The 27,954-nt window shown below is 34.9% G+C and overlaps 3 protein-coding genes across 12 annotated transcripts in view; 2 read left to right on the top strand and 1 right to left on the bottom strand.

Moving 5' to 3' along the window:
• Positions 1-27,954, bottom strand: part of LOC126753329 (dnaJ protein homolog 1) — a 59,689-nt gene that overhangs the window by 3,847 nt on the left and 27,888 nt on the right. For 8 of the 10 annotated variants that reach the window (XM_050464687.1, XM_050464692.1, XM_050464686.1 and 5 more), the window contains exons 3-6: positions 22,629-22,789; positions 22,125-22,556; positions 21,714-21,942; positions 20,665-21,034 (exon numbers count right to left, since the gene is read on the bottom strand). In XM_050464687.1, the coding sequence (XP_050320644.1) occupies positions 20,665-21,034; positions 21,714-21,942; positions 22,125-22,350 (825 nt within the window). In that variant the 5' untranslated portion in view covers positions 22,351-22,556; positions 22,629-22,789. Of the gene's footprint in view, positions 1-20,664; positions 21,035-21,713; positions 21,943-22,124; positions 22,557-22,621; positions 22,790-27,954 lie in introns of all 10 variants that reach the window. The other 2 variants (XM_050464693.1, XM_050464694.1) reach the window with 2 other exon arrangements.
• LOC126753337 (C-type lectin 37Db-like) lies at positions 602-1,719 on the top strand. The gene is made up of 4 exons (XM_050464701.1): positions 602-740; positions 803-846; positions 913-1,030; positions 1,378-1,719. Exons 1-4 carry the CDS (start codon positions 635-637, stop codon positions 1,596-1,598), a joined length of 489 nt encoding a protein of 162 aa, XP_050320658.1. The 5' UTR covers positions 602-634; the 3' UTR covers positions 1,599-1,719.
• Positions 3,843-4,908, top strand: LOC126753336 (C-type lectin 37Db-like). The gene is made up of 4 exons (XM_050464700.1): positions 3,843-3,988; positions 4,051-4,094; positions 4,161-4,278; positions 4,569-4,908. The coding sequence occupies exons 1-4, from the start codon at positions 3,871-3,873 to the stop codon at positions 4,787-4,789; spliced, it is 501 nt and encodes a 166-aa protein (XP_050320657.1). The 5' UTR covers positions 3,843-3,870; the 3' UTR covers positions 4,790-4,908.

Below are 27,954 nucleotides of genomic sequence, written 5' to 3'. Positions count from 1 at the left end.
TTTGGCAAAAATGTCGCAAATCCTTTCAACATATTTCCCGTAGTTGTATGTATTTTAAATCTTAATTTGTTTAAGTTTGATTAACAAACTCCGTGTCTCAACGTAGATACCAGAAACACTGTTTTCAGATTACTCATTATCTAATACGTTTAATACGCCGAGCTTAAAGGTAGCCAAAGATGGAGATTATGAACACTTATAAATTGGATCAAAATCATTATTTAATTTTCAAAATATCAAAGGTGATTTAGCATTCGTTTCAAAGAGTTCTTGCTTTCTCAGTGTTTTCAGCTGACACTGAAAAATAATTTGGTGAACGCAAATCATTATGTTGAACCTATCATTTAGTATTCACATCCGTCCTGATCACCCTTTATTTGTACTTTCATTTATTTGATCAGTAATTATCAAATAATTCGTTTCCAAGAATTGTTTAATGACAGAATGATAAGAGAGAAGATGCACTTTATGAAACACTTGATCAAGTTGATCAACAATCAACACTTATTTTAAATCATTGCATTTTGATTACAAACGATCCGAACAATATTAAGTGATTCCCTCTTTTGGCTATAAATTCTAGTCACTACTTTATTCGGTGTTATTTCAAATTTGTTCTGTGCAGTGACAAGAAATGAAGCACGTAGTCATCTTTAGCGCGATTCTTGTCGCTTTGACACATTGTGTCAGTGCCGGTGATGTTCCCTCACAGGATATCGCGAGCCCTATAGAGGGAAGACGTAAGTCACACTGCAGTTTAATTACTTATAACACTGAGGTTTCAAATATTTTCCGCCAACAGTTGCTCCAGTCGAAGGTGAACGTTTTATACTCAGCCTGACGAGTGTAAGTATGACGGCAGAAATAATTAAAAAAGCTATAATTATTAGCAAATACTATCTTTCCTTCCAGATGAACTGGTTTGCTGCCTATGGTTTTTGTAATCAGCAAAACACCACACTTCTATCACTGGAATTAGGAAACGCAGACAACAAAAAGAAACAGTTTAAAGCTTTTATAAACTTATACCGTAAGTTTCTCAAGTATTCGATAGACTTGGTGCTTTTAAAATATTTGCATATAATATTTTACGGTGTACTCAATTTACACCATTTGTTTAATCGATTTGCCACTCTGCAAGCTCTGGAGAGTCGATGGCAGCAATTAAGTTGCTTGTTTTATATGTGAAGCCCTGCTCACCTAGCTTTCTAAGTAACTTATTGGTTGCTCGCGTTTAGCCAAAGAAGTATGATGATTCGTTTTCCATTAGCGTTAATCGTAGTTGTCACCTCACATCAATTTTTACCACATACCCCTCAGCGAAAAAATTAAAAAAAAAATTCTGAAGTTCCTTTAATTAATTTCTCATTTTTTCAGATCTCGAAGATCATGAGTACTGGCTATACGGTAGTCGGCTAGAAGACGATGTAACCTTCCGTTGGGGTTTAGGTGGTCTACCAATTTCTTATACCGATTGGTCTTCCGGCCAGCCAGATAACGCGGGTGGACAACAACGCTGCATGAAATTATTTAAGACTATCCTGTGGGACGACGATAACTGTTTTTCTAAATATTACGCTGTTTGTCAAAAGTATTAATTGTTGCTGGCTTTTATAGCTTTATTCCTAGTTGGAAATGTCTGTTTGCTTCTAAATGGATATTACTTCTAAACAGGGTTAAAATACATGAATTGACTTTCTTATTAAAAGCATATATAAATTAATAACTCTTTTAAATTGTGTCACGAATCAGAGCAAGTAGATTGTGAGAATTTTCTTAAAGGAACCTACTACTTAAGCAGTACCTTTAGAGCATTTCTGCTGAAGTTTTGAAAAAAATTCCTATAGCGTCAGTCCTTGAAAGAACTGGATGTGACTCAAAGTTTTATAATTTTTTTGCAGATTTCGTACTTAGATACATAGGTTTTCCGAACAGTTCTCTTTGTGTCCTATAGTATGCTTGAACAGTTTATATTATGTGTTCGGTTCTCGCTAAAGCTTGTTAAAACGCAGATAGCTAATATTTTATTACAAAATTTCAAAAAATTAATATATTCTATTTTTTGTACCTCTCTAAATACTCAACTATATATCTAATAAATGATAATCGACGGCAACTATATAAAATATTCCTTAGTATGTAGATTTTGTCAAGGTGGTCCCCTTTTTTACGCTTTGATTTCTGGTGTGAAATTTTGTATTACCTATAACTATATATTACTTTATCTATTAATATGCATTATCGAGACTATCAAGTGTTCGGTGCTAGTTCAAACAGAGAAGTTATATTCAAGGATGCAGCTAGCAAATTTGTTTCTGCTTGTTTTTGTTATTCAAATATATAATCTAGAAGCATACGTCCCAGAGTATGGCAAAACTATGTCAAAAGAAAATGAAATATACACTACAATTTATATTTTTTACCCAGAAACTTCCTCCTTCAATAAAGATGGACTAATATTAAGCGTGGGTAAAGTGAGTAAAACTTATTTTAATAAAAGTATATATAATTATCAACATTTCTTGCAGATGCATTGGTGCGGCGCCTATGGTTTTTGTACTCAACTAGGCATGAAATTGCTAACGCTGCAGTCGTCAGTTGATAAAGAAGTATTCAGAAAAACGCTCCAACATTACAGTAAATTATATTGGAATATATAAATGCGACATCTATCATTAGTGTTACAGAAAAACTACTACTGGTTTGCTGCTAATCTTTTGGAAGACGATGTAACGTTTCGTTGGGGCTTAAGAGGTCCACCACTCGCTTTCAAAACTGGGTTTTGGACCGCCCTGATAATTTTAGAGGAGCCGAACACTGTCTTAGAGCGGAAGAGGAGCACAAATGGGATGATCAAGAATGCAATACAAAGAATTTTGTCATATGTCATTATTGAATATTAAATATATTATGTGTATGCTCGCTCTTATATAATTTTGAAAATTTATTTTAGCAAAATTTGTAGCAATGTAATCTGAGTGAGCATTAGGAGTGAGGATTCTAAACTTACTCTAAGTTGATTACTATTTTACTATGATTAATTAACGAATCTCAACGTTACGATCATTTGTGTTATCTGAATAATCAGGAGTTCTATAGTCAGTCACCTCCGAATAAGTAATATGGTTCTAAGGAATTTTGCTAAGTATAAATATAATCCAGAAATTCGCCATTTTATTTTAGAAACCAAATTAAAGACTTACCGCACGTCTACGATTAAAAATTTGTTTTTTTTTTCAATTTAGGTCGATTTGAAAATTTTCCACCATGATATTAAACTGTACACAGACTACTATATTTATTTTAATATTCTTCATATTTCAAGTTAAAAAAATACCGTTTTTAAATTACTCATGATCTAATACGCCTGATACGTCCAGATCAAAGGTAGCCAAAGATGGAAATTATGAACACTTAAGCATAATTTGAACCGAAATAATTATTTAATTTTCAAACTATCGAAGATGATTTAACATTTGTTTGAAAGAGTTCTTTCGTTCTCAGTGTTTTCATCTGAAACTGGAAAACAACTTGGTGAACACAAGTCGTTTTGTTGAACATATCGTTTAGGTTCGCTAGTATTTACTTTCGTCACTGATCACCCTTTATATGTACTTTCATTCCTTTCATCAGTAGTTATCAAATAATTCGATTCCAAGAATTGTATGATGATAGAGTGATAAAAGAAAAGGTGCACTTTATGAAACACTTTATCAAGTTGATCAACAATTGACACTTATTATAAATCATTGCATGTATTTAGATTACAAACGCTTTGAACAATATTAAGTGATTCCCTCTGTTGGCTATAAATTCTAGTCACTACTTTATTCGGTGTTATTTCAAATTTGTTCTGTGCAGTGACAAGAAATGAAGCACGTAGTCATCTTTAGCGCGATTCTGTTTGCTTTGACACATTGTGTCAGTGCTGACACGAAAGGCAATGGTTTACCCTCACAGGATATCGCGAGTCCCAGCAAGGGAAGACGTAAGTCACACTGCAGTTTAATTACTTATAACACTGAGGTTTCAAATATTTTCCGCCAACAGTTGCTCCAGTCGAAGGTGAACGTTTTATACTCAGCCTGACGAGTGTAAGTATGACGGCAGAAATAATTAAAAAAGCTATAATTATTAGCAAATACTATCTTTCCTTCCAGATGAACTGGTTTGCTGCCTATGGTTTTTGTAATCAGCAAAACACCACACTTCTATCACTGGAATTAGGAAACACAGACAACAAAAAGACACAGTTTAAAGCTTTTATCAACTTATACCGTAAGTTTCTCAAGTATTCGATAGACTTGGTGCTTTTAAAATATTTGCATATAATATTTTACGGTGTACTCAATTTACACCATTTTCTTAATCGATTTGCCACTCTGCAAGCTCTGGAGAGTCGATGGCAGCAATTATGGTGCTTGTTTTATATGTGAAGTCATGGTAACCAAGCTTTCTAAGTAACTTACTGGTTGCTCACATTTAGCCAATTTTTACCACATACCCCTCAGCGAAAAAATTAAAAAAAAAAATCCGGAGTTCCTTTACTTAATTCCTCATTTTTTCAGATCTCCAAGATCATTCGTACTGGATATACGGTAATCGGCTAGAAGACGATGTAACCTTCCGTTGGGGTTTAGGTAGTCTACCAATTTCTTATACCGATTGGTCTTCCGGCCAGCCAGATAACTTTGGTGGACAACAACGCTGCATAAAATTATTTACGAATCTCCTGTGGGACGACGAAGACTGCTTTGCTAAATATTACGCTGTTTGTCAAAAGTATTAATTGTTGCTGGCTTTTATAGCTTTATTCCTAGTTGGAAATGTCTAATGTTCTAAATGGATATTACTTCTAAACAGGGTTAAAATACATGAATTAACTATCTTATTAAAAGCATATATAAATTAATAACTCTTTTAAATTGTGTCACGAATCAGAGCAAGTAGATTGTGAGAATTTTCTTAAAGAAACCTACTGCTTAAGCAGTACCTTTAGAGCATTTCTGCTGAGGTTTTGAAAAAAAATTCCTATAGTGTGAGTCCTTGTCCTGATACATATTGATTTTGATTATGTTAAAACTGTCATGGGAGGACTAGATCTGACTCAGAATTTTGATAACATTTTCGATAGTGACAGACCTTGTTTTGATACAATTAGTTGCCGGTTGTGTTAGACTTTCGTTAGTGACACACCATCTTCTGATATAATTAAGAACCGTTTGTATTAGACTATCTTGAAAGAACTAGATGTGACTCAAAGTTTTATATTTTTTTTGCAGATTTCATACTTAGATGCATAGGTTTTCCGAACAGTTCTCTTTGTGTCCTATAGTCTGTTTGAAGAGTGGGTATTATGTGTTCGGTTCGCTTCTCGCTAAAGCTTGTTAAAACGCAGATAGCTAATATTTTAGTACAAATTTTCAAAAAATTACTATAAATTATTTGAGTCAATAAACAATTATTTATATGCCTGCTGTTGTATTATTTTCAGTTTGTGCCTTAACAAAACTTGTTGGAGCCTTTATGTAGTATGAAAGAGCTCTAAGGTTGAGGGACCTTAACTTACTTTAATTTAATTGCTAGTTTACTATGATGAAATTATTATATTCCCCCTAATAGACTGTTAGACCTGTGATCACTCTACTACTCGTAAGACTTGATAAAATTCAAAATTATAGAAAATGTGATATAATCTTGAAGGATTATTTTAAAAACCCACAGTTCCATAATTTTTTCAGTGGTGGTAAAAAATGTGTTAAATAATTTACCTCTGACTGTCAGGCTTCTGCTATGCTCTGAAATTAAGTCAGTATAACATTTCTTGGATACTACATCTAGACATTGTAGTTCCTCTTTATTACTCCTAAAATCAACGAAGGGAAGTTGTTAAGAAGATCGAACGATTGAAGATATATTTTTATGGGCTTTATACATACAATGGAGAAGATAGTTCATATGTTTCTTAAACGAATTTAAGGCTCCACCGAAACTTTCAGCTTCTCAATTCAGAAGGAGTCTACTCAAATGCCTGAATTTAGGTCTTGAAAAATTAATAGAAATTATTTTTATTAAACCAGGCGTTCTGTGCTTTGAGCTTCGCGTCGTATCTCATAGAGTCCGTAAATTTCACATAGCTGTATGTAGATATTTGTAGTCTAAGTAATAGATTCAGCGCCTACAATAAACAAATCAAAGCTATACGGATATATTGCGATTCTACTTCATTGAGTAAGCGCTTAAGTCTTAAGTCTGTTAGTGGTGTCAATTAAATCTAGTTTTAGTTCAGCAGCATACTGTTTGAGGCACAAAGCAAGCAAAACGTTCTCAGAGTATAAAAATTTATGCAACTATGCTTGTAGAGAGTATAACCTAAATAAACCGAAATATTTCAAGGAGTAAGCATTTTTACTCAAGTACTAATTAAATTATCACCGCATACCATGAAAATATCTGTACTTCCATTGTTAGTATGTATATAGGTATAAATCTTTCAAGTATGGCATGCTGCATCAAGAGTCGCATAAAAAGCAAATGCTCGCAATAAAGTATGGAAAATAGTAATAATAATAATAATGAGATACTTATAAGGCAGTGAAAAATGCGCAAACAAAAGCATAAAAATTCCGTAAATTCTGAATGCAAAAGTAAAGCAAAAATTATCAATAAAATTGCCACTAGTGATCCGTGAATGCTTTTGCTGATGGAATTATGTACACCGATATGCAAGTATTTGTATATTTCTGCCGCTGATGGCATCATCATCAACGACAACGACTTCGACTGCCAGCCATTGCGAGTTATTGCCGAGTAAATACAATACGTGCACAACAACAATTTGCGGAATGCGTGCCGCTTTAACGAGGTACTCGACATTTCAGCAAACCGTTGCCCCAAAACCAACTGGAAGACTGTGTGTCTCCATTATGCATATAACTTCTACATAATTCTAACATTAAATCCAGCATTCGTACGGTAAATGCGTGTCATTTGTTTGTCAAATTGACTATTTACATGCCACACTCACTCTTTTTACTTCGCGTATTCGTCGTACCTGTGCAACACTGTATGCAGCAGTTGGATAATCAACACTGCGCATTCGTCCGTTATGCGTGTTCGATTCGCCATTTGCGCGCTCAGCATCGGCATCGACATCGGCACTGCATTGCTGCAATTGTTCGTTGTCATTTATTGTGCGCCAATAAAAGTATATGCGAATTTCTGATTGATTTCAATGAAATGGCAAAAGCATTTGGGAATTGTCTGAGCTTGGTTATGCCGTACGCAGAGATTACACTTCTCCTTATATGCACGTGCATGTGTTTGTGTATAGTTATGTATCTCTTAGAGTCAGGTACGCATCAACGTTGGTGGTGACATTCATGATGGTGTCATCACGTTATTTCTTGTCATTTTTGGTAGTAAATGAAATTCCATTTACCTTGCCATAAAATGACTTATAACTGTGGGATCTTGCTGTGTAAATTTCGTCAAAAAGAATCAAGTTCTGAGGCGCTCTTTGTGACCTCTCAAAATTGACACAGAAATGTAAATTATAATGGAGAATTATACTGCTGAAATTATTTCTCTTTAATGACATCTAGTTGGAATATAAATCAGGCATCTGAAACTGAGCTTTTCGTGCCTTCAAGAAAACGAAAAAGCGGACTATCAAGTCTGCTACTGTAACGCCTTATCTAGTTCGAATGTTTTCAAGTGGTCGAAATATTGTTGATCAAAGACGATATTTCAGCTGATAAAATCACTCTATTCTGTAGAAGATGATCTTCGCAGAGTTTGTTTTGAAGAATTAAGAATTAGTGATGAATTAGATTACTGATAGTGCAAAGGTTTGAACGGTGCTGTCTCTAGGTTCTATGAACATGAAGCACTCATTAAATTTAGATTTTACAACTCTCTAAGTTATACCGGAGTATATTGTCCACAAAAATACAAAATGTAGAAAAGATTTAGAATCTACAGGAAAGGTTTGGAAAAGTTTTCTAAGACGATTTCGGTTTCGAAGTCGCAGGCCTCCCAGCACGGTCTTCATCAGCGACCTCTTCCCGGCCCTCCAAAGAAAAACACACCACTTCTTGCTAAAGCAACATCTGGGTAAGACTGCTTGATCATATCAAACATCTCTGTCGCAGTTTTATCGAGTTTCACATAGAATTTAATCACATACCTCTGCTCTAACGAACGCTGCTTTTCGGCTTGCACCACTTACAGAAACACGTCGCGCGAAAATGTTTGTCCTAACACTCCAGGTGCTCGGAAAGAACTAAAAAGCCGCTCGTTCCTTAGCTAGGAACGCCATCTACCGAATCCAGTCAGTGCGCGCACGCTCCAAAGTACAGTCGAGGTGGAAAAAAATCAGTCCTATTACTTTCCCGACAAACCCTGTATATACAAATGTATACCAGACATGAAAAGCCGGCATTTGAATAGAATTTAGAACCACTATCTTTGATTACAGGCTTGATATTTCTAATATATTCGCAGAAAATTTATATTTAACGGATCGTTTAATGTTTTTTTACCAAGAGGTCTCCTATTGGTCTAGAGACTCAACTTTTATCTGATGTTTCCTAAACTTGATACTAAAGTATGGCAACTCTAAACAAAAAAAAAACTTATTAACAGCTTTGCAAGTTCCATTAATATGAACCACACGACATCGCCCGTTTAGGTATTGGAATTTCTACCATTAAGCCTGATTGTCAAACTTATGTGCCTCAGAATGACTTTCGAGCTTTTGACTAATTAAAATCCGCTCATCTGCACAATCGCGCCACTGTGTCTGCAGCCTCGAGCCAGCGACGCATGGTTGCATTGTCCATCATAAAATATTGCGCACTGTTGCAACAGCTCATCTTCAATCAGCGTTGACAACGTCACCAATGTACAATACAATAATAAAAACAACCACAACAATAACCGCTTTGGTAGCGATAAAAATAAAGTCACTTTTTATTGCTGTGCAATGTCGCATTTTGCATTTTGATGGGGCCATTCGGGCATTTTGCACACACAATGCAGCCACATTTGCAATACGTACATATATATATAGTAGTACATATGTATAGCTGTGCACTTGCGAAACTCCGAACAATGTTTTATGGTTGCCGATTGATTTTTTAACTCTTCATTTCGGTAGTTTTTATTTGTATAACTTTCTGCTTTATTAATATTTTTTCGTTGCCTTCGCATTGCTGACGTTTTTTCGGTCACTTGACGGTGTTTTATAGTTGGCGGTTGCGTTTCATTGCCGCCGCTGCATCTCTGCTTTGTTGCTCATCGCTTTATTTCACCTTTTTTGTTTTGTACGTCGCCATTCATATTTATATTTCAACTACAATTTTGCGCAGCGCGGCATTTTATGCCGTTTTTGTTGCGCAAACTTTTTATTTGATTCGCTCTTATTTGACACGCACACACCCGTGCATACATGCATATATGGTGCCTACACGTTTTTCCGTCACAGTTGCCAGCACAGGCCGCCAGTCTGTGCGGCAGCCAGTGTTCCCCAGTCGGCGAGTGAGTTTTTGTTCGGATATGTTGCCTTATTTGGTGTGCACCAGCCATTAAGTCATCATAAAAAGCGGTACTACCACAAAAACAACAATTCGTGCAAACGCAGAAAAACATCAAAATTGCACAAAAACACTTTGGAAAAAAATTAAATCGCATGCGATATAAATTCGCGCAATATTTTACGCATATTGCCAACTAAAGCTCAAGCAACTTATGTACACTCGCCGGCAGCGGCAATATCACAGTTGAATGATTGAACTTATAAATACATACATATGAAGGTGCATACAAATATTTATATGCACATACATATGTATACGCTTACTGCAAAAGACCCTCAAGGAAAATATAGCTGTTTTTTTTTTAAGTAAAGGAATGAAAGCTCGCATATTGGTAAGCTTTCATTGTGTAACTTTTGCACAATGAGTGGAAGTTGTTTCGGAAAATCGAAAATATTTTGTAGATTTGCAGCAATAACACGAACTTTTTATTATCAATAACTTTAAGATATAAAGCAGCGATATTTTGACCTGGCTTAAGCTTACACGAAACATAAGGTCACTGAAAAAAATTTCTCAGAAATATGGTACTTTTTACATTTTAATCAAAAACACAAGTCTACGAATGTCTCGTTCTGGACGACCTTCGACCTCTTCAACTGATGAAAATATAAAGAAATGAAGGGTATGCTGCTTAAAATCGTCTGGCGCGTGTTAGAGAGATGGCAAGAGAGCTCGACTTCTCTCGCGAGCCCGTTCGAATGATTTTGGCGAATATTTTTTGTATAACAGACGTTCTTGCTCGACTCATTCCAATAAAGCTGTTTTTTTTTCGAAAAGAGTACCGTAAACAGGTCTATTTGAACATGCTTAATCGTGCGAATTCCGATCCCACCTTCATGAAGAGTATTACAACTGCCGATGAGACATGGGTTTCTGAATTTGACATGCAAACACGTAACAATCATCGGAATGGAACCTGTTTTTAGTCGACACAAGAAATAAAATAGAATTCGGTGAAGGATCTGAAGGCCATCGCAAAAATTTAAGCTTATGAAAAGTGTTTCGAGGACTGGAAAAATAGTTGGCAGAAGTGTATTGCATCTGGTGGGGATTACTTTGAAGGCGACAAAATAAATATTGATGAATATTAAACAATGGATTTCAAAAATATATATTTTAATACTTCACAGCCGGGAAACTAGTATTAGAAAAATTATTTTTCTTTACGCAGTTAGTCTTTAGTCGGACAAGAAACACCTTTACACTGGTCGGCGCGGTGGTTATGGCCAATGATATCGACGTCATCCGCGTACGCCAGCAGTTGTACGCTCTTGTAGAAGATTGTACTTTCTTTATTCAGCTCTGCAACTCGAATTATATTCTCCATAAGTAAATTGAAGATTTCGCATGAGTCGCCTTGTCTGAAACTTCGTTTGGTATCGAACAGCTGGTATCGAATGGTTCGAGTGCAGTATGAGCTTTTTTAGTAAATTATCTTTTAAATCTGTTTTAGTATATTTTTTCCTTTAGGAAACTTTTACAAATACCATACATGAGCACATAAACTATAAAATGGCATTTATGTAGATACATAAATATAGGAATGAGTGTGACTTGCTGCTGGTCATAAAGCCAAATTGCACTAAATATTTCATTTTTTTATTCGCATTCCAACAACTACCTACAACTTTGCTTGCCAAAAGGTTATGTTTGAATGATTATACTTGTACATACTATGTACATATGTATGTATAATCATATGTTATGTATATAATTACATATATGCACTTATACTGCTATCAATCAGCGGGCAGTTTGCCTTATTTTTTAACCAAAGTGCATAATTTTATGCGAAAATTGAGGGGCTCACACAAAAAATCGCTTAAAAAATATGTAACCTCATTGAATATTTACGCAATTTTTAAGTGCAAATAAAGCGGGCGAAAATATTGCCCAATACATTTAACCAAATATGGCTTTTAAAAGTTGTGAAACATAAAATTCAATATTTGTGCAAGCAAATGAACTCATTTGCAGTTTCGCTTGTGTTGGTGGGATAAAACAAAAGTTAAAGTCATATTTCGTCTTACATAATGTAACAGATCAATTGAAAAGTCCCTAGCCTGACACATAGATAACACTACTAGATCATATGATTTTTAGTTAGCTCTAACATTCAAAAGGCGCGTGTATAAATTTGACAGCTGTCGGATCATTAGTTTGTGAATTATATCATTTTGAGTGAAACAACTTTTGTTATTGTGAAAAAATGGATAAAAAGGAATTTCGTATTTTGATAAAATATTGTTTTTTGAAGGAAAAAAATACAGTTGAAACAAAAAATTGACTTGAGGATTAGTTTTCTGACACTGCTCCAGGAAAATCAAGGATTAGTATGCTAAGTTTAGACGTTCTGAGACGGTGAACCCAGCGGACGCCCAAAAAATATTGTTATCGACGAAAACATCAAAATAGTCCATAAAGACTGTATTTTAGTATGTTCATGGAACAGTTTTTATTGAGTATCTTGAAAAAGAAAGGACCGTTTGAAGGACGAAATCGCCGAAAAACGATCCCACTTGAAGAAAACGAAAGTGCTGTTTCACCAAAACCATGCACCAAGTCACAAGTCATTGAAAGCGATTGCAAAAAATCAAGAATTGAACTTCGCATTGCTTCCGCATCCACAGTATTCTCCAGATATGGTACCCTAAAGACTATTTCCTGTTCTAAGATCTGAAAAAAATGCTTTCTGCGAAGAAATTTTCGGCGAATGAAGAGATGATCACCGAAACTGAGGCCTATTTTGAAGCAAAGGACAAATTGTACTACAAAAATGATATCGAAAAGCTGGAGAGTTCCTATAATCAATATATCCTCCTTGAAGGAAACTAACTGTTGAATTAACTCCAACACCATTTAAAGCAAAAAATGTTGTTTACTATGTTATCGCTGCGTATTTTTCACACACTTAACTGATTTGACGTTCTTCATCATCAAAACAGTTTCTTTCTGGTTTATTTCTCATTGGGAAACACGAAGTGGTAGCAACTAACTGGTAACAACTCAACATGGGGTGATACAGTTTTTTAGAGCAACATTCTCAAATCTTTATCCCTCTGAATCGTATTTTGGTATCGAACTATTTGTCACCCAAGTATGAGCGATACGATCCCTTCGTCTTTCATCGTTCTACCCTCGCTTACAAAACCCGCTTTGGGTGACTCCTCGTGCAAACGCAGTATAACAGTCTAAAGTAATAATACTCTGAGATAACCGAGTATTATTTCCCTCTTCTAGGTATAAGAAAAAAAATACACTTCCTCAATGAATGTGAAGAAAATTCATAGAAGAAGAATTCATGAAGAGAGTAGGATTCTTGGAAAAAGCTTCGAGAAATCGCTCGGTCTCTTGATATACTTTTGATGAGCCACCGTCCTAACAACTTGCAATGTTTATCTTCTGTGATTTTAGAAAACATCATCAAATATTCAATCAGCTGCTTACTATTTTCTTTAGCTGCCGTCATCGTCACCTACAAATTCAATGAGAATTAAGTCAGTTAATCCGGATTAACGCTGGCGTCTGTCAAGGCTGTTAGGCTGATCTTTAGTGTCACTTTCGATGAGAAGCGTGTTACAGGAAACATTTCTAGTGTTTCGAAGGCGTTAATTGCATTTTCTCTCTCATGTTTAACATTTCATGCGAATTATTTGATAATTTTTTTTCTCTAATTTTTATTTGTACATATATTGCTTTCTTAAAGAATGATTCTCATGTCAGAGGCGATGCTTTTATACCGTCTAATATTTTGAAATAATTGACTTCAGTTTTATTCGAACTCACAGAACAATAAACTACGTATACAGAGAGCAAATTTTTAAACAGATGACGCGATCGAAAAGAATTTGAAACCCGTTTTCTTAAATGGATAAAAAAATGCCAATTGTTGTTGTTCATACATTTTATTGTTATACTTTTTCTACTATTATTGTATATGCCTTTATCTCAATTTATGCTGGTGCGTAATTCATTGCGTGGCGCACAGACAAACAACCAAACTTAAAAGCAAATAAAGCTGAAACTCCAGCAGCTTATACAGAGCATAAGATCTAGCCCAAAGGCTAAGCTCGTGTCAAAGCGCTGCCATCAAACGAAGACTCAGTCACTCAAATAAGAGGTGTTGCCAAGTAAATGTGACCATTTTCGGAAGAGACGAGTCAAGCGCTGGTTCCCAAGCCGTCTACGTAACTTTGATACCACAAAACAAGCAGAAACAGCAAAAATAAAGGCAACACCTCGTAGTTACAAAAACAAAAACACGCTTGGAAACATAAATTCTTATGGATTTATGACAAAATGTCAACGTTAATGGCAGCTTCGGTCGTTTTTTGCTCAAATTTCTATTATAATTTGGTGTAAAAAATATATATTCTTGTTTTTGTTTTTTTTTTAATATGTATATGAATATTTTTTTTTTTGGTTTTATTTTTTTAATTTTTTCCCCTATTTTTTTTTGGTTCTGGTAAAAAAATATGATGACAATTTGACAGTTTTGTGACAGCTTACAAATTTCGCCAAAAGTTTTAGCTTTGAACGCAAGTCATTTTTGAAATCATAAATTATGCGTATCACCGAAAAGTACAACAAAAATATAATTATAATTCTCATTTACGACGCACATACATATGTACATATTTGGTGGCATGCCATTTTCTTTGTAACACATTGTGCCCATAGATTATATCAGCGTTTGTAATTTGAAATGAATTGGCCCCAATACGGTGTAACGTTTAACACTCCATGCTGTACTTTACAACAACAGCAACAACAATAAGTATAAAAACACCTCCAAACTATGGTTTTATGATATTTGGCGTTTGTTACGCCATCGGTTTTGGTGGCGACCACCGAAACTAGCGCTCGTAATTCAATTTTAATAAATTCAAAAATCTTGCCGAATGCCCGATTTGATGAAATAAACCACAATATATGTATATACACATATAGAAACCAAAAACTATGCAATAACATAAAAATAAATATTATTAAACTGAAAAAATTTTTTAAAAAAATTTAAAAAAAAATTAAAAAATTTTTCAAAAAATGTCCAAAAAATTTTAACACCTAAAAAGTTGTGTTAACTATGTTTGCTAAAGCATTTAAGTATTTTTTTTATTTTATTCTATTTTTTTTTTTGTTTTTTCAGTGCAAACATTTTCCAACCACTTTAACAAACACTTTTTCCCATTTTGGCTAAATTCATAATTTTTTTCCACACTTTATTAAATTAAAAAAATAAATCCACAACAAACTTGCCACAACTGAGCTCTGCCTAAAATTGGCTAAATCTAACAAGCAATAAAATCCCAAAAATTTGTACAATGTTGCAATTAACTATGTAGTAGCATGTATATAGTCGTTTTTGTTGTTGTTCTTTTCGAGAAGTGTGTAATTTTTTTAGTGGCTCTGTCACATCAATCACAATGTTTATACATATGTCGGTACTTTTGTGTCTTGCTTATTGTATACAAGCTCAATAGTCAAAATTACTAGTTTGGAACTAATGAGTAACTAGTTACATTGTGAACTCAAACTGTCTCACAGCAGAATTTTTTTCCATTAAATTTCCAAAATACTAGATAACCGAGTGGGGGTGGTGTTTTCTCTGCAAAACTACATAGATACCAAATCGCCATGCGCCTATCAGACCCCTATAGTATACGCTGTTCCAAGCGCAGATCACAGCAATTAAAGAAAGCCTTCTTATTCTTCAGATAGATGCATGGCTTTAAGAATACTTAAGTCCTTTAGAGTTTCCTCTAAATTAGTGAAAGAATGGCTTGATCTCTTAGTGAATCTAACATCCTATTTATTCTACTTCACGATAAACCTGTAATGGGTTCCTGGACATAGTGACATCCCTGGGAACAGTGAAGCAGATAAGCTAGCCTTCGGTGAAATCAATCCTTGACTTGCTCAACAAGCAGGCTAACGCGCCATGTTTAGAATATGGACAGACTATTAAAATTTAAAACGAATGATATAAGAACTCTAGTAGGAGTTCAGGAGATAGGCCACTGTCTAATAGGCAGACATGCCAGTAGACTAGGGTCGTCATATAACGACTATTGTAGAAGCTGATAGGAGGTAGAAGAGGAGGCGACTATTAAACATCTTCTATGCTATTCTAAGGTTCTATATAAAAAAAGCAATCTCAACTATCGATCGAGGGTTCCTTGAGGACTACTCAGAGATGAGGTTGCACAGACAAAACTTTACGTACCGATTAACTTCATCAGAAGTACTGGGTGGTTCAGAGAGAAGCCAATAGAGTCAGGGAACTTTAGTCACGGTGGTATCACAATGTTTTTTCTTAAGGCTTAGGTGCATCGTTAGATAGCTCTATACTACCTACCATCAAAGTTCTAGTACATAATTTTCCACTACAAACAAAATTGTCAGTTTCGTCTAAAAGCAAAGTGATGTGCAATAGTCTTTCATAAAAGGCAAGAATATCATATGGGTTCTCGGCTCTCGATATCAACCATCTAAGACACTTCAGCGCCTTTAAAAGAGTGGTAGAAGATCTTACAAGCCTTTGAAGATCTCAATGAAATTATTGTTCGAAAAATAATATTCTATAAGGGTTGACTTGAACTAAAAAAAAACTGTGAAATTTTCTCTTGATCCGAAATACCAGAGTTCTTAGACTCGAGTGAGCTCCATTCGAACGGCAGTCGGGTCAATGGCATTGAAACGACAATTCTCATCGATACCATAGTCTATTTGTCGGTCGCATTTAAACTCACAACTTTATAAATAAAGTCAAGCGCTTAACACATTCGGTTGTGGGTTATCCAAGCCTAACGGCTATGAAAAAGTATTACCAAAACCATAAGAGTTATAATATTTATAGCAGATAACTACCCCATTCAACTCATAAGTAACCACTCCGTTTATGCACTACCTCTCTAATTCGCAACTGCAGGCGACAACTCGCCTCGCTGATTATCTATTGTGTAATATTTATGTTTGAACTGTTTAAAAGCCTAGTTAACACCACAGCAAACTGGCCGACAATCAACACCGGCACCCATACTTAGGTCTAAGTTTACGTAGTCAAGCGACTGTTCGCGGCAGTAAACAACACTTTAGCCCGTTTGCAATTGCAATCTGTCCGTTGAGCTGCGTATAGCAAACATTTTGGGCCGTTATTCGCTTAACCACAAAATAGCAAGCCACAACTAATACGCTTGTAGTTTTTTGTGTGTTTTGCTAGTTTTCCTTTTTTATTATTTTCTAATTTTTTGGTTTTCTGTTAGTGTAATTTAATGCACTTGTCAACTTTAGTTAATCCAATTAACAATTTTGACATGACAACAAACTAAACGCGACTCTAATGGTCAATACTTGTAGTACAACAAGCGATTGGACAAGCTTAAACAAGCATACTTAGATACATAGTTTTACTGAAGCAACTAAGCGCAACTTAGAACTAGCACACATTACAACAATTAAGCAATTAGGCTGTGAAAATGCTATCGAAATACTGTGTGTTGTTGCAATTTTGAAAATATTGCATGTGCTGGGAAGCATAACATATTTCGATTAGAAGTAAAGATAGAGCCATTCCTTTTTCGTGTCGATATCTTGTCAAACAAAAAAGTTTTCCTTACAAGAACTTGATTGCGATAGTGCAGCGTTGTATTGCAGCTATATGCTATAGTGGGCCAACATTGTAGGTTTGGGCAAATGAACAGCTTCTTGGTGAGTAAAGGACGTGTGGAAAATTTCAGATCGATGTCTCAAAGACTGATTCGCGTATATACAGATGAAGATACGGACATCGCTAAATCAACTCAGCTCGTCACCAATACTTTATAGAGTATCTGACGTTTCCTGGAATGAGCTAGCATTTTTTTGTTAACTTAATATATCTCTATCAGGGTATATATATTTAACCACTTATTAACCTACATATTCATATTTCTTGTTCACCCCTTAATGCCATTTTTTATACTTTAGTTATATGATCTAATGATAGCTTTTGGAAACTGCCATCAAAAAAAGATATATCTAATCTCCAAATGTACTTTTCGTACGCCATATGAAACTAACGACTTTCCGTAAGCGTTATGATGGTTATAAGACCTTCAAGGTAGTAGAAAAGTAAACATCTACCAATAGAGTCAAAGTTTTGTTCATAACTGCCTTCATTCACCGAACTATAGAAGAACCGAGGATTTATGAGTAATCCATGTACGCTTGAGTACTTGCTTGTGATATATAGTAATTCCTGCATTATTTTTCATTGCCCGAAAATAGATTCGAAATGATTATTGCATTACTGAGCCCATAGAAAACTGCCCTGGATAAGAAGATTGTAAGGTAGTTCATATCGTTTGAAATTTCTGAGATGTTGATTGTAATATCAGACTCTTACTTGAAATTTCATTGTCTCATTGGGTGCTTTCCTTAACATATTCTCAAAGTTTGTGCCTCTAGCTACCATAAAACATTCAGCTCATAAGGAAAAGATGAAATGACAATCATTTAAGGGGGTATTCTAGTCTGGTGCCAGAGATTTCGGGTAATTTTTGAAGAGTCGTAAAAAATATTATTCTAAAATAATGTTGCAATGTCTGGTTCTACGGAAAAGTTTGAAAATGTATTTTTTTCATGAATTGGCAACTTCCTGAAAAAATAAACAATTTTTGTAGCACTTTTTTGACGGTTTCGACCTTTTTGAAAATAGTAAAAATTTAAATTTGAAAATTTTACTAGTTCCAGACATGGACAAGTCTAAAGAGAAGCTCCTCTTAAAATATCAGGTAAACCGTGGTTGGCGTTTTGAATAAAAAAGTTTCGAGAAAAATACGTTTAAAGGTTTAGTTCCGACCGAACCAGTTTGTATGCCGGGTTAGCAAAATACCTATATATCCGAAAATGGCTTGAGTTTTAAAAAATTATCTTTGAACATAGAAAAGATAGTTTTTTTTTACTTTTATACTTGAATAACCCTATAACTTTTTAAGCAAAATCTCGAATCGATCTTACGGTTGGAGTCGTGTTATATTTGGACTCTGTAGTGCAACGGTCCTCCAATTCAAATTTATTAACGTGGTTCACTATATCTAATTTCAGTTTGTTTTGTATTTTTCCAAACTATATTTATTCACACAAATATACATACATATTGTTCTCATTAAACGTCAAGATCTATAGTGAGATCATACAACGCAAACGTGCTAGATTTATTGGGCACCGTAACGCAATTTCTCTAGGGTCTTTAAAAAAATTCTTGCTGATATGTGGCAACCAAGCCAATCCAACTAAATAAAATTGAAAATTTGAACTTAAAAAAATCCAAAAAACTAAAGTCATTTAGAAACCCCCTAACATAGAAATAAATGATTTTTTTTTATTTTCTGAATGTGTTGAAAATTTAACACCTTTTGAAATTCACGCAACGTTTATTATGTATGAATTCCTGTATACCATGTATATGACATATGTATGTACGTATGTACATTTGTATTTTTTGTGTGCGTAGACAACAATAATCCAACAATAATAAACAGCGTGTCACGTTATTCATTAATTTGAGACCGACTGCTGGGAAAAAACTAAACGAATTATGTAGTATTTTACTCAGCCAACAACAAATTTAGCCACAAATTGAAAATTTTTTTCCTTCGCTTTTGGCATTTTCATGGTGGTTACTGCTTTTCTTTTTTGCAAGTTTTTTCTTAATAAAATAAAATGCGGTTGGCTATAACGAGAGGAAAACTGATATTGCACGAAAACTGTCAATTGCCGGCGATTAGTTAGACAAAAATAGTGAATTGCCATTTGTGCACGAAACATTTTTTGGGTTTGGAGATTTTTTAATGTACAATTTTTTTCCAGATTTTTTATTGCATTTTTCTCAGTTTATCAAAATTGCATTTGTTCAGCATAAATGGCTAAAATGTGTGTATTTCATGCTGTGAGAAAATGCCACTGAGCTTTTTGCCAATTTAATTTGTTAATTAATTATTTTTTTCTCGTTATTAAACTGAGTAAAATTTCGACTTTTATTTATTGTTGAGTTTGTAGACGTGATAAAATCTCGATTTGTTAAATGTGCATAGAGTTTGTGGAAATTTTTATTGAACGAGAGCGGATTTGCTATACCACAAAATATCGATTTTTTTATCAGATTTTATTAGTTTTTTTAATGTCGATGCCATAAAATATCGATTTTCATCAGATTATATATATTTTTTTAATTTCGATACCATTAAATGTCGAGTTTTATCAAAATCTATGTTTTTTTAATATCGATACCATGAAATATGGATTTTATTGAATCGATTTTTTATATCGATAATTCGACCTGATTACAGCATTAATAAAATCTTCATTTGTTGAAGGCAAAAGGCGAGAAATTTTATTTTTTATTGAAGAGGGTAAACGGATTGTCGGTCCATGAAATATTGATAACTTTTTTTTAGATAACATAACTATATCGATTATTTTTTAAATTATCTAAGTGCTTGAATCGATATTTTAACTAAATATGATTTTTTATCGGAATGAATGTACATATGTATACTTTTTTTTTGAGGTATCGATTTTTTTAGTTAATCTAAGTATTTCAATCGATATTTAAACCAAATATAATTTTTTATAGGAATAGATGTATGACTTTTTTAAATGAATCGTTTTTTAAATCGATAATTTCACCTGTTTTCAGTCTTCTTAAAGTCTTAATATCATGAAAATATCATTATTTTAATATTTTATTGAATAAGTTTAGTGGATTGTCGATATATCGATAATTTTTCAGACCAAAATGTAATGTATCAATTTATTTTACTATATCTATTTTTATGTCGCAACTCGATATTTCTACCTTTGTTATAATTTCATGCTAGAAAGTATATCAAGTTAAATAGTAGTTAACTCTCTCTTTTGTCTTCTGTTCTCCGTAAAATCGGTTCAAAATAACAAATCTGTCAATTTTTTTTCGATATTCGATTCGATATTCAAAAAGTTCTATACCCGAAATTTTACCGGAAAATTATTAAAATTATTCTACATCCCTCGCGTCTTTAAAAACCCAAAAATAATGACTCACCTGCTTGAGCGTTAGGCGCGCCGTATATCTCAAGTCGCTGCCTTCCCGCTTAAACATCGCATGTGGTTTATCCCTAATGATGAATACAATATCCGCTGGTATCTTGCCGGGTGCTTGATCGCCTTCTTTTTGAAATGTCACCTTCGTACCGGATTTCCAGCCCGGTTTAATCGATATACTCACATATTTATCCTCTTTCCTGGACGAACCGTCCGCCTGTACAACTCTTCGTGATATTTTCATCTTTTTCACACAACCTTTGTAGATTTCATCCAACGTTAGGTAGAGATCATGTTCGACGGGTGGATCTTGTTGTTTCTCCTTTTTGAATGGCGTATGCACATTGAACGAATGCGATCTAAATGAAGGTCTTCGCTTTATTTTTTAAGCATCCAATACAAGCGCTAAATGGTCGATATTATGAGGTTAACATTGACGAAAGAAAATACTTTCAGAAAAAGGGTTTTGAGGGAAAGAATGTACCTTCGAAACTCCAATAGTTCCAACTTAAAATGAAATTTCTATGAAACCAATGAAATACAAATAAGACTTTCAAAGTAATCATTACTTGAATTCTTGAAAGCCTTCCTGGGAAGGAACGATTTAAGAAAAATAGGGATAGGTAGAATTCGAACCTCATTGTGAGATACATAAATATCTTAAATAGTTACTGTCGTAAGTATTCTCGTCATCTGAGCTATATTTTATTCCAAGAAGGTTCCAAAACATCTCATATTAATTCTAAGGAGCAATTTATGAGTTTTAATCATAAGCTCCGACATTACCTATGGCTTATAGCATAATATAAAGATTTGTGCCCTGGTCAGAATACCATGACGTCGGAAATGTTAATCATGAAATCCAAAGATTTGAGTAGAGAAAGCTGAAATTGTGGTTGGAGCGGTTCATTTTTAGGGCTTATCGGGATTTGATGCTTAATTTTTCGCTTCACCAAGGAACCGCAACAAATTTCCCAATTTACTTTCTTTTGCCAAAGTCAACCTCGTTGAAATTTTGCCATAAGCTGAAATCGTATGCAAAAAACTCACCTGAACCCACTGCCGAGTCCATGCCGTGAACCCAAACCACCGAATGGCGATGAGAAGAAATCATGTTCGGTATCTAAATCGAACACATTCTTATCGAATAGATTATCGCCCATATCGAAGAACGACGCAAAGGGATTGCTCGAACCGAAGAATTGTGCGAAGGTCGCCCGTGGATCACCATGGAACTGATATGTGAAGGTATTATTGCCGGTGGTGCCGTTACGAGTGCCTACAAAATGTAATTGAACACAAAATAATTTTGTTAAAAACTGAAAATATAACTTACATGCCCACACATACATACAAGCACACAAAGTTAGGCATTTTTACACACAGACATACACATACGAGTATTGAGAGAGTTATAGAATTGCATGTTTTAAAAGTAGTATTGTAGAATGATCACCGTACCTCCACTCTTCAGACCCTCTTCGCCATATTTATCGTACACTTCACGTTTACTCTTGTCGGAGAGCACTTCGTAAGCCTCGGCCACCTCCTTGAATTTCTCCTCCGCATTAGCGGCTTTATTTTTATCCGGATGATAGCGTAGCGCTAATTTTCTGTAGGCCTTCTTAATCTCCTCGTCGGTGGCAGTTTTCGGTATACCCAGTGTTTTATAATAATCTTTACCCATTTTTTCACTTTTTTATTGTTGTTGTGGTCACTTGGTGTAACGCGTTATTGTGCTGAGAAATGATGTCGCTGAGTTGTTGTTGCGTGGTGAGTATCTTCAATTTGTATGTTTGTACGTGTTTTTGTGTGATGTTGCTTGGTGTTTGTTTGCGTCCAAATTGAACGAAACGGTAATTTAGCTGCAAACTTTAATTTTACTGCTTAAATCTGTTGGAAAAACAAATACGTGTAAATGCATATGAAACTTGTCAGTTCACCACTTCGAATCTCACCACTTACACAACACTTTTATAAAACTAACTCAGTTGCTGTTGAACTCTCAGTTGTTGTTGGTCTTTCCATATGATCCTTTAGCGCTTTGTATACGTCACACACATTATTTGCTTTCGATTCCAAAACGTTGAAAGTATACTGCTCTTGCGGCTAACGGTTCTTCTAGACTGCAAAATTTTTTAGAGCAAAAATGCACAAAATTGTTAGTTGTTTCACTCGATGAAAGAATTTGGTAAAAAAAATACTGGTTGATACGAGAATAATTGTAACTTGTAAAGACAAATAAATGGCAACACAAATATATGTATATATTATGTGGATATGGTTTATCCAAAAAAAAAAGATAATAATAATAAAACAAATTTTGATGACTTGTTTGAATTTTTTTACTTCGAAAAAATATGTTTTGACAGCACACAAAAGCGTGCGAACAGCAAATGCTTAGGGAACTGTGCAGGGACTAGGGTTGTTCAGAAATAGTAGCAAAAGTTAAAAAAAATCCATAAAAATTAGAAGAATTGTAAAAAAAGGGTGGATTGCTTTTATGCCGCTATGTCTGAATTTGGTATTCCCGCAAAACTAATACGGCTGTGTAAATTGACGTTGAGCAACACCAAAAGCTCCGTGAGGATTGAGAAGAACCTCTCCGAGCCGTTCGATACCAAACGAGGTTTCAGACAGGGCGACTCCCTATTGTGCGACTTCTTCAATCTACTGCTGAGGAAAAGTATTTCAGCTGCAGAGCTGAATAAAGAAGGTACCATCTTCTATAAGAATGTACAACAGCTGGCGTACGCCGATGACAACGATATCATTGGTGGACAAAGTAGCGAATAAAATGGGTCTGGTAGTGAACGAGGGCAAAACGAAATATCTCCTGTCATCAAACAAACAATCATCGCTTTCGCTACTTGGCTGCCACGTCAGTGTCAGTCATAACTGCGAAGTCGTAGGTAATTTCGTCTACCTTGGAACCAGCATTAACACCAACAACAATGTCAGCTTTGAAATGCAACGCAAAATAACTCTTGCCAACAGGTGTTACTTCGTACCGAGTAGGCAATTGAGAAGTCTCGACGAACAAGGACCAAATTCTACAAGGTACTCATCATCCCGTCCTGTTATATGGTGCAGAGGCAGGGACGACGACGCCAACATCTGCTGAGTCGGCGTTGCGAATTTTCGAGAGAAAGGTTCTGCGGAAGATTTAAGGTTCTTTGCGCATTGGCAACGGCGAATACCGCAGTCGATGGAACGATGAACTGTACGAGATATACGACGACATTGACATAGTTCAATGAATTAAGACAGTGGCTACGCTGGCTAGGTCATTTCGTCCGAATAGATGACTCCAGCTCTGAGAGTATTGAACGCAGTACCCGCCGGAGGAAACAGAGGAAGAGGAATACCTCCACTTCGTTGGAAAGATCAGATGGAGAAGGACCTGACTACACTTAGAATCTCCAATTGGCGCCAAACAACGAAAAGGAAGAGCGACTGGCGGGCTGTTTTAAGCTCAGCTATAACCGCGTAAGCAGTGTCTATGCCAATAAAAGAGAAGAAGAATTTACTCATTTTCAAGTTTTTACCAGTTTAATTCAGGAATCATCGAGACCTTGGTTGAACCATCACGCTGTTTCTATGCTTTGTTTTGATATCTTGTGACTTCATTTTTCATGAACAGGAATTGATGGTTTGAGATTGTTAAAGATGATAAAGTCCTATAACATTCGATACGGTTTAAATCATTTTGACAAATTCAAGAATATGCCTTTCATATGGCTTTCACCAAGACAAGTGATTTCTAGCATAATGGTGTCCATATAACTCGATATCGTTGGAGTTTTTTGTTATTTTGTTTCATTGACACTTTGAGGTTCATTACCCTTGACGAAGTTCAGAATTAAAATTACAAACAATTTTTCACTACATTTTGAATACTTTTGAAAAAGCAAATTAAATGACCGTTGGCATATTGAACTGGCCTAAACCAATGCTCTTCATTTAATCTTGTAAGCTTTCTAAACAAGTTTTTGATTCTTTTTTTCATTAAACCTTGTCGAAAAAAATGCGTTCTTAAGTTTTTTAGTAAGGCGAGGCTTCCAAGCCAGCAAAATGAGTCAACAACAACACAAATATATACACCAATCGAGCGTAAATACGCACGTGCGTGCAAAGAAGCTAATACACAAGACTATATTATTTATGTATCCCGATATGTAGATATCTATATGTATATATATACGTACATATGTACATATAAATAAATATATGTACATACATATATCATTAAAATTACACCACAGTCATCGAAAACATAACATTCAAAATCTCTTGCCCTCAAGTATTACGATCATCGACAGCAACAACAACGCGCACTTCATAATCATGCTTATGATCAATCCACTCGAACCCACGCATTCGATAAATTTAGCACAGCACAGGCGGTCCAACATTAACTAACTATCATAATCGCGGCGATCGCCGATGCTTGTGAACGCGCTGGCGGTTGGGGGCGAGCGGCGTTGGCGATGACGCGCACAAAAGTTTGTGTATTATTGGCGTGTTGGCGAGCGGCAGCGTTGCAGAATGAAATAGTAAAGGAAATTTTCAAATATAAAAGAAAACATATAATATATACATACAAATTTGTATGTATATGTTTGTATGTATGTTGGCAAGTCAATAAATAAATATAAATATGTTAACAGAAGTACGAAATCTGCTTACGTATGCTACATATTTTTAAACTTTTCATTTTCACACTTTATTAAATTGAAAAAAATATTTAGTCTGTTACTTAATTCAAGAAAATAAAGGCTTAAATGGAAAATCTGTATAGTGTATGCCTTTGTATACTGCTAAATATGTATGTATATACATACTTATGAAAGTTTTCGATAGATTTTACTCAAAGCATATTTGCAAGTTTTTGGTGTTTTATTTTTTGACATTTTTCTCTTAGACCGAAGACATACATATTTAAGTACTTACATATAAGTATATGTAATAGAAGCATACATACATGTAGTAATTAACATTTCCGACTTCGTAAGTGTGTATGAATGTATGTATATTGTTCACGACAACCATGCCTGATTAGTCCTATGATCTCAAAATTGTGACAAATTCTGTCTATATATTATATTAGGGCTATCTCTTGGTATGCCAGTGGAAAATTAAGGCTTTACTCGGATACAAATTCCTTAAAATGTTATGTTCTATAGAGCTGTCTTAACGCTCATTTACTTTTCTCTTTGTGTTTTGAGGGTTTTAGTCACAGCTGTTTGATTAAAATTATAAATCATTATCTGAAATAGTTTTGGAGATATATACTTCTTATGTATGGCCGCTCAGTTCAATCAGCTCTTTCAGCATACAATGTATCTCTAAAAGAGGAGACGAATGATCCGATCGCTATGAAGTTGGTTGCATATACTATACATACATATATACTATACATACATAGGTCTTCATACAATGACCTACCAGTTTTGTCTTGGCATTTCATCCTGGAAAGACTTAGGTCTGAACAACGTTTACGAATCGTTCAATTTTGTTACAAAATTTGCAGTTCTGTAAGGAGTGTACTTCGCACACTTCACTCAAATTATGGTTAATATAAAAGCCTACTAAGCCTACTGTTCGCATCACCATCACACATCTTGAGACCCAGCATTCATTATTGGATAATATACGTCCAACACGCAGTGAAGAAAATATACCAGCCGTAGCTGAGATGGTACACAAAGACCGTGGAGAGCCGATTCGACGCCGTTCGCAGCAACTCGGACTGACATATGGAACAACTTTGCACATTTTACGTCGAGATCTTAAATTGAAAGCATACAAAATACAGCTTTTTCAAGAACTGAAGCCGCTCGACCTACACAAGCGACATCCCTTCACTCTATGGGCTCTTGAAAGGTTCCAAGAATATCCAACGTTTTCAAGCCAAATTTGGTTCAGCGATGAGACCCATTTCTAGCTTAATGGATATGTAAACAAGCAAAATTGCCTCATTTGAAATGAAGAGCAACCTGAAGATATTCCAGACCTGCCATTTAACACAGAAAAAAAAGGGTTTGATGTGCTGTCGACCGGTGGAATCATCGGTTCATATTTCTTCAAAAAAGATGCCGATGAGAACGTAACCGTCAATGGCCACGGATCGCGCCATGATAACCGACCATTTGATGCCTGAAATTGAAGCTCGTGATCTCGGCGACATTTTGTTTCAATAAGACGGCGCCACTTCCCACATATCCCATCAGTCAATGGATTTATTGAGAGAACACTTCGATAAGCAGATAATTTCACGCTTTGGGCCGGTCGATTGGCCACCAAAATCTCGTGATATCACACCGTTAGACATTTTCCTTTTGAATATTCTTTTATTTTTTCGAATGTTAACAAACACTCCCCATTATATTTGAAGCTTCTGTGTTTTTTTTGTAAAAAAGTTGAAAACCTTGAAATGGATCAACCTTTATTATTGCCTTAAGCAAGGTTACAATAGATCGAACTGTGGAAACTTCTTTATAGATGGAGCCTATTCGAGCTTCGCTACATTCAAGTTAACATCTTTTCTGTTTTTTGTTAAAAAAAAAAGCTATAAAATCCATCTCCTCTATTTTTTAGAAATGCTTGAAGATCCCTTCAGAACATCAAAGTTGAAGTACGCACATTTCTTTGAGACTAAAGCCTATTTTGGTAAAACTTGAAAACTTTACTTTACTTTATAATTTTCAAAGCCATAATATTTCATCGCAAAAACTAATTTCTAAATATCTAAATCTAAATATAAAATAATAATAATAAATTCTTTGCTGGAATACATTTTAGATAAACATTTCAAAAATTTAGTTTCAAAGTTTACGCAATTAAACACATTTTCAAATATTATGCAAAAACATTTTTCTTCGCGACACAATAATCCAATTATAAATCCATACACATGTGAAAATATCTAAACAAAGAGATTTCCGTACAAATGTCTTGTTGTTGTTATTTTTATATGAATAGTTAACGGGATGAAAGGCTTAATTGGGTCAGCAGTTTGTGGCACCATGACCGCTTTCTGAACGCCTCAAAAAGCCGCAAGGCAGCACAATGGCAAAAAATCTAAACAAATTGTGAAATAAAAATAAAGTAAATTTAATAGAAAAATATATGTATGTATAATTGTTGAGGCATCAATGCCGGCAGTTGCGCTGATTTTTGCTTGGCAGAATACACATGCTTTCATACGCACACAGTTACACTTGACATGTATGAGTATGTCGGTGTTTGGGGCTATGTAGTGGGCGGACAGCTGTTAAATGACTATTTA

The sequence above is a fragment of the Bactrocera neohumeralis genome, chromosome 3, assembly GCF_024586455.1.
Source record: "Bactrocera neohumeralis isolate Rockhampton chromosome 3, APGP_CSIRO_Bneo_wtdbg2-racon-allhic-juicebox.fasta_v2, whole genome shotgun sequence".
NCBI classification, from domain to species: domain Eukaryota; kingdom Metazoa; phylum Arthropoda; class Insecta; order Diptera; family Tephritidae; genus Bactrocera; species Bactrocera neohumeralis.
This window is presented reverse-complemented; position numbering and strand designations above follow the sequence as displayed.

Bases quoted from the DNA above. Each gene is read 5' to 3' on its own strand.
- LOC126753337 (XM_050464701.1), top strand. From the start codon at position 635: ATGAAGCACGTAGTCATCTTTAGCGCGATTCTTGTCGCTTTGACACAT. The intron at 741-802 runs GTAAGTCACACT...TTCCGCCAACAG, and splicing joins GAGCCCTATAGAGGGAAGAC to TTGCTCCAGTCGAAGGTGAA. The intron at 1,031-1,377 runs GTAAGTTTCTCA...TCATTTTTTCAG, and splicing joins AGCTTTTATAAACTTATACC to ATCTCGAAGATCATGAGTAC.
- LOC126753336 (XM_050464700.1), top strand. From the start codon at position 3,871: ATGAAGCACGTAGTCATCTTTAGCGCGATTCTGTTTGCTTTGACACAT. The intron at 3,989-4,050 runs GTAAGTCACACT...TTCCGCCAACAG, and splicing joins GAGTCCCAGCAAGGGAAGAC to TTGCTCCAGTCGAAGGTGAA. The intron at 4,095-4,160 runs GTAAGTATGACG...CTTTCCTTCCAG, and splicing joins TTATACTCAGCCTGACGAGT to ATGAACTGGTTTGCTGCCTA.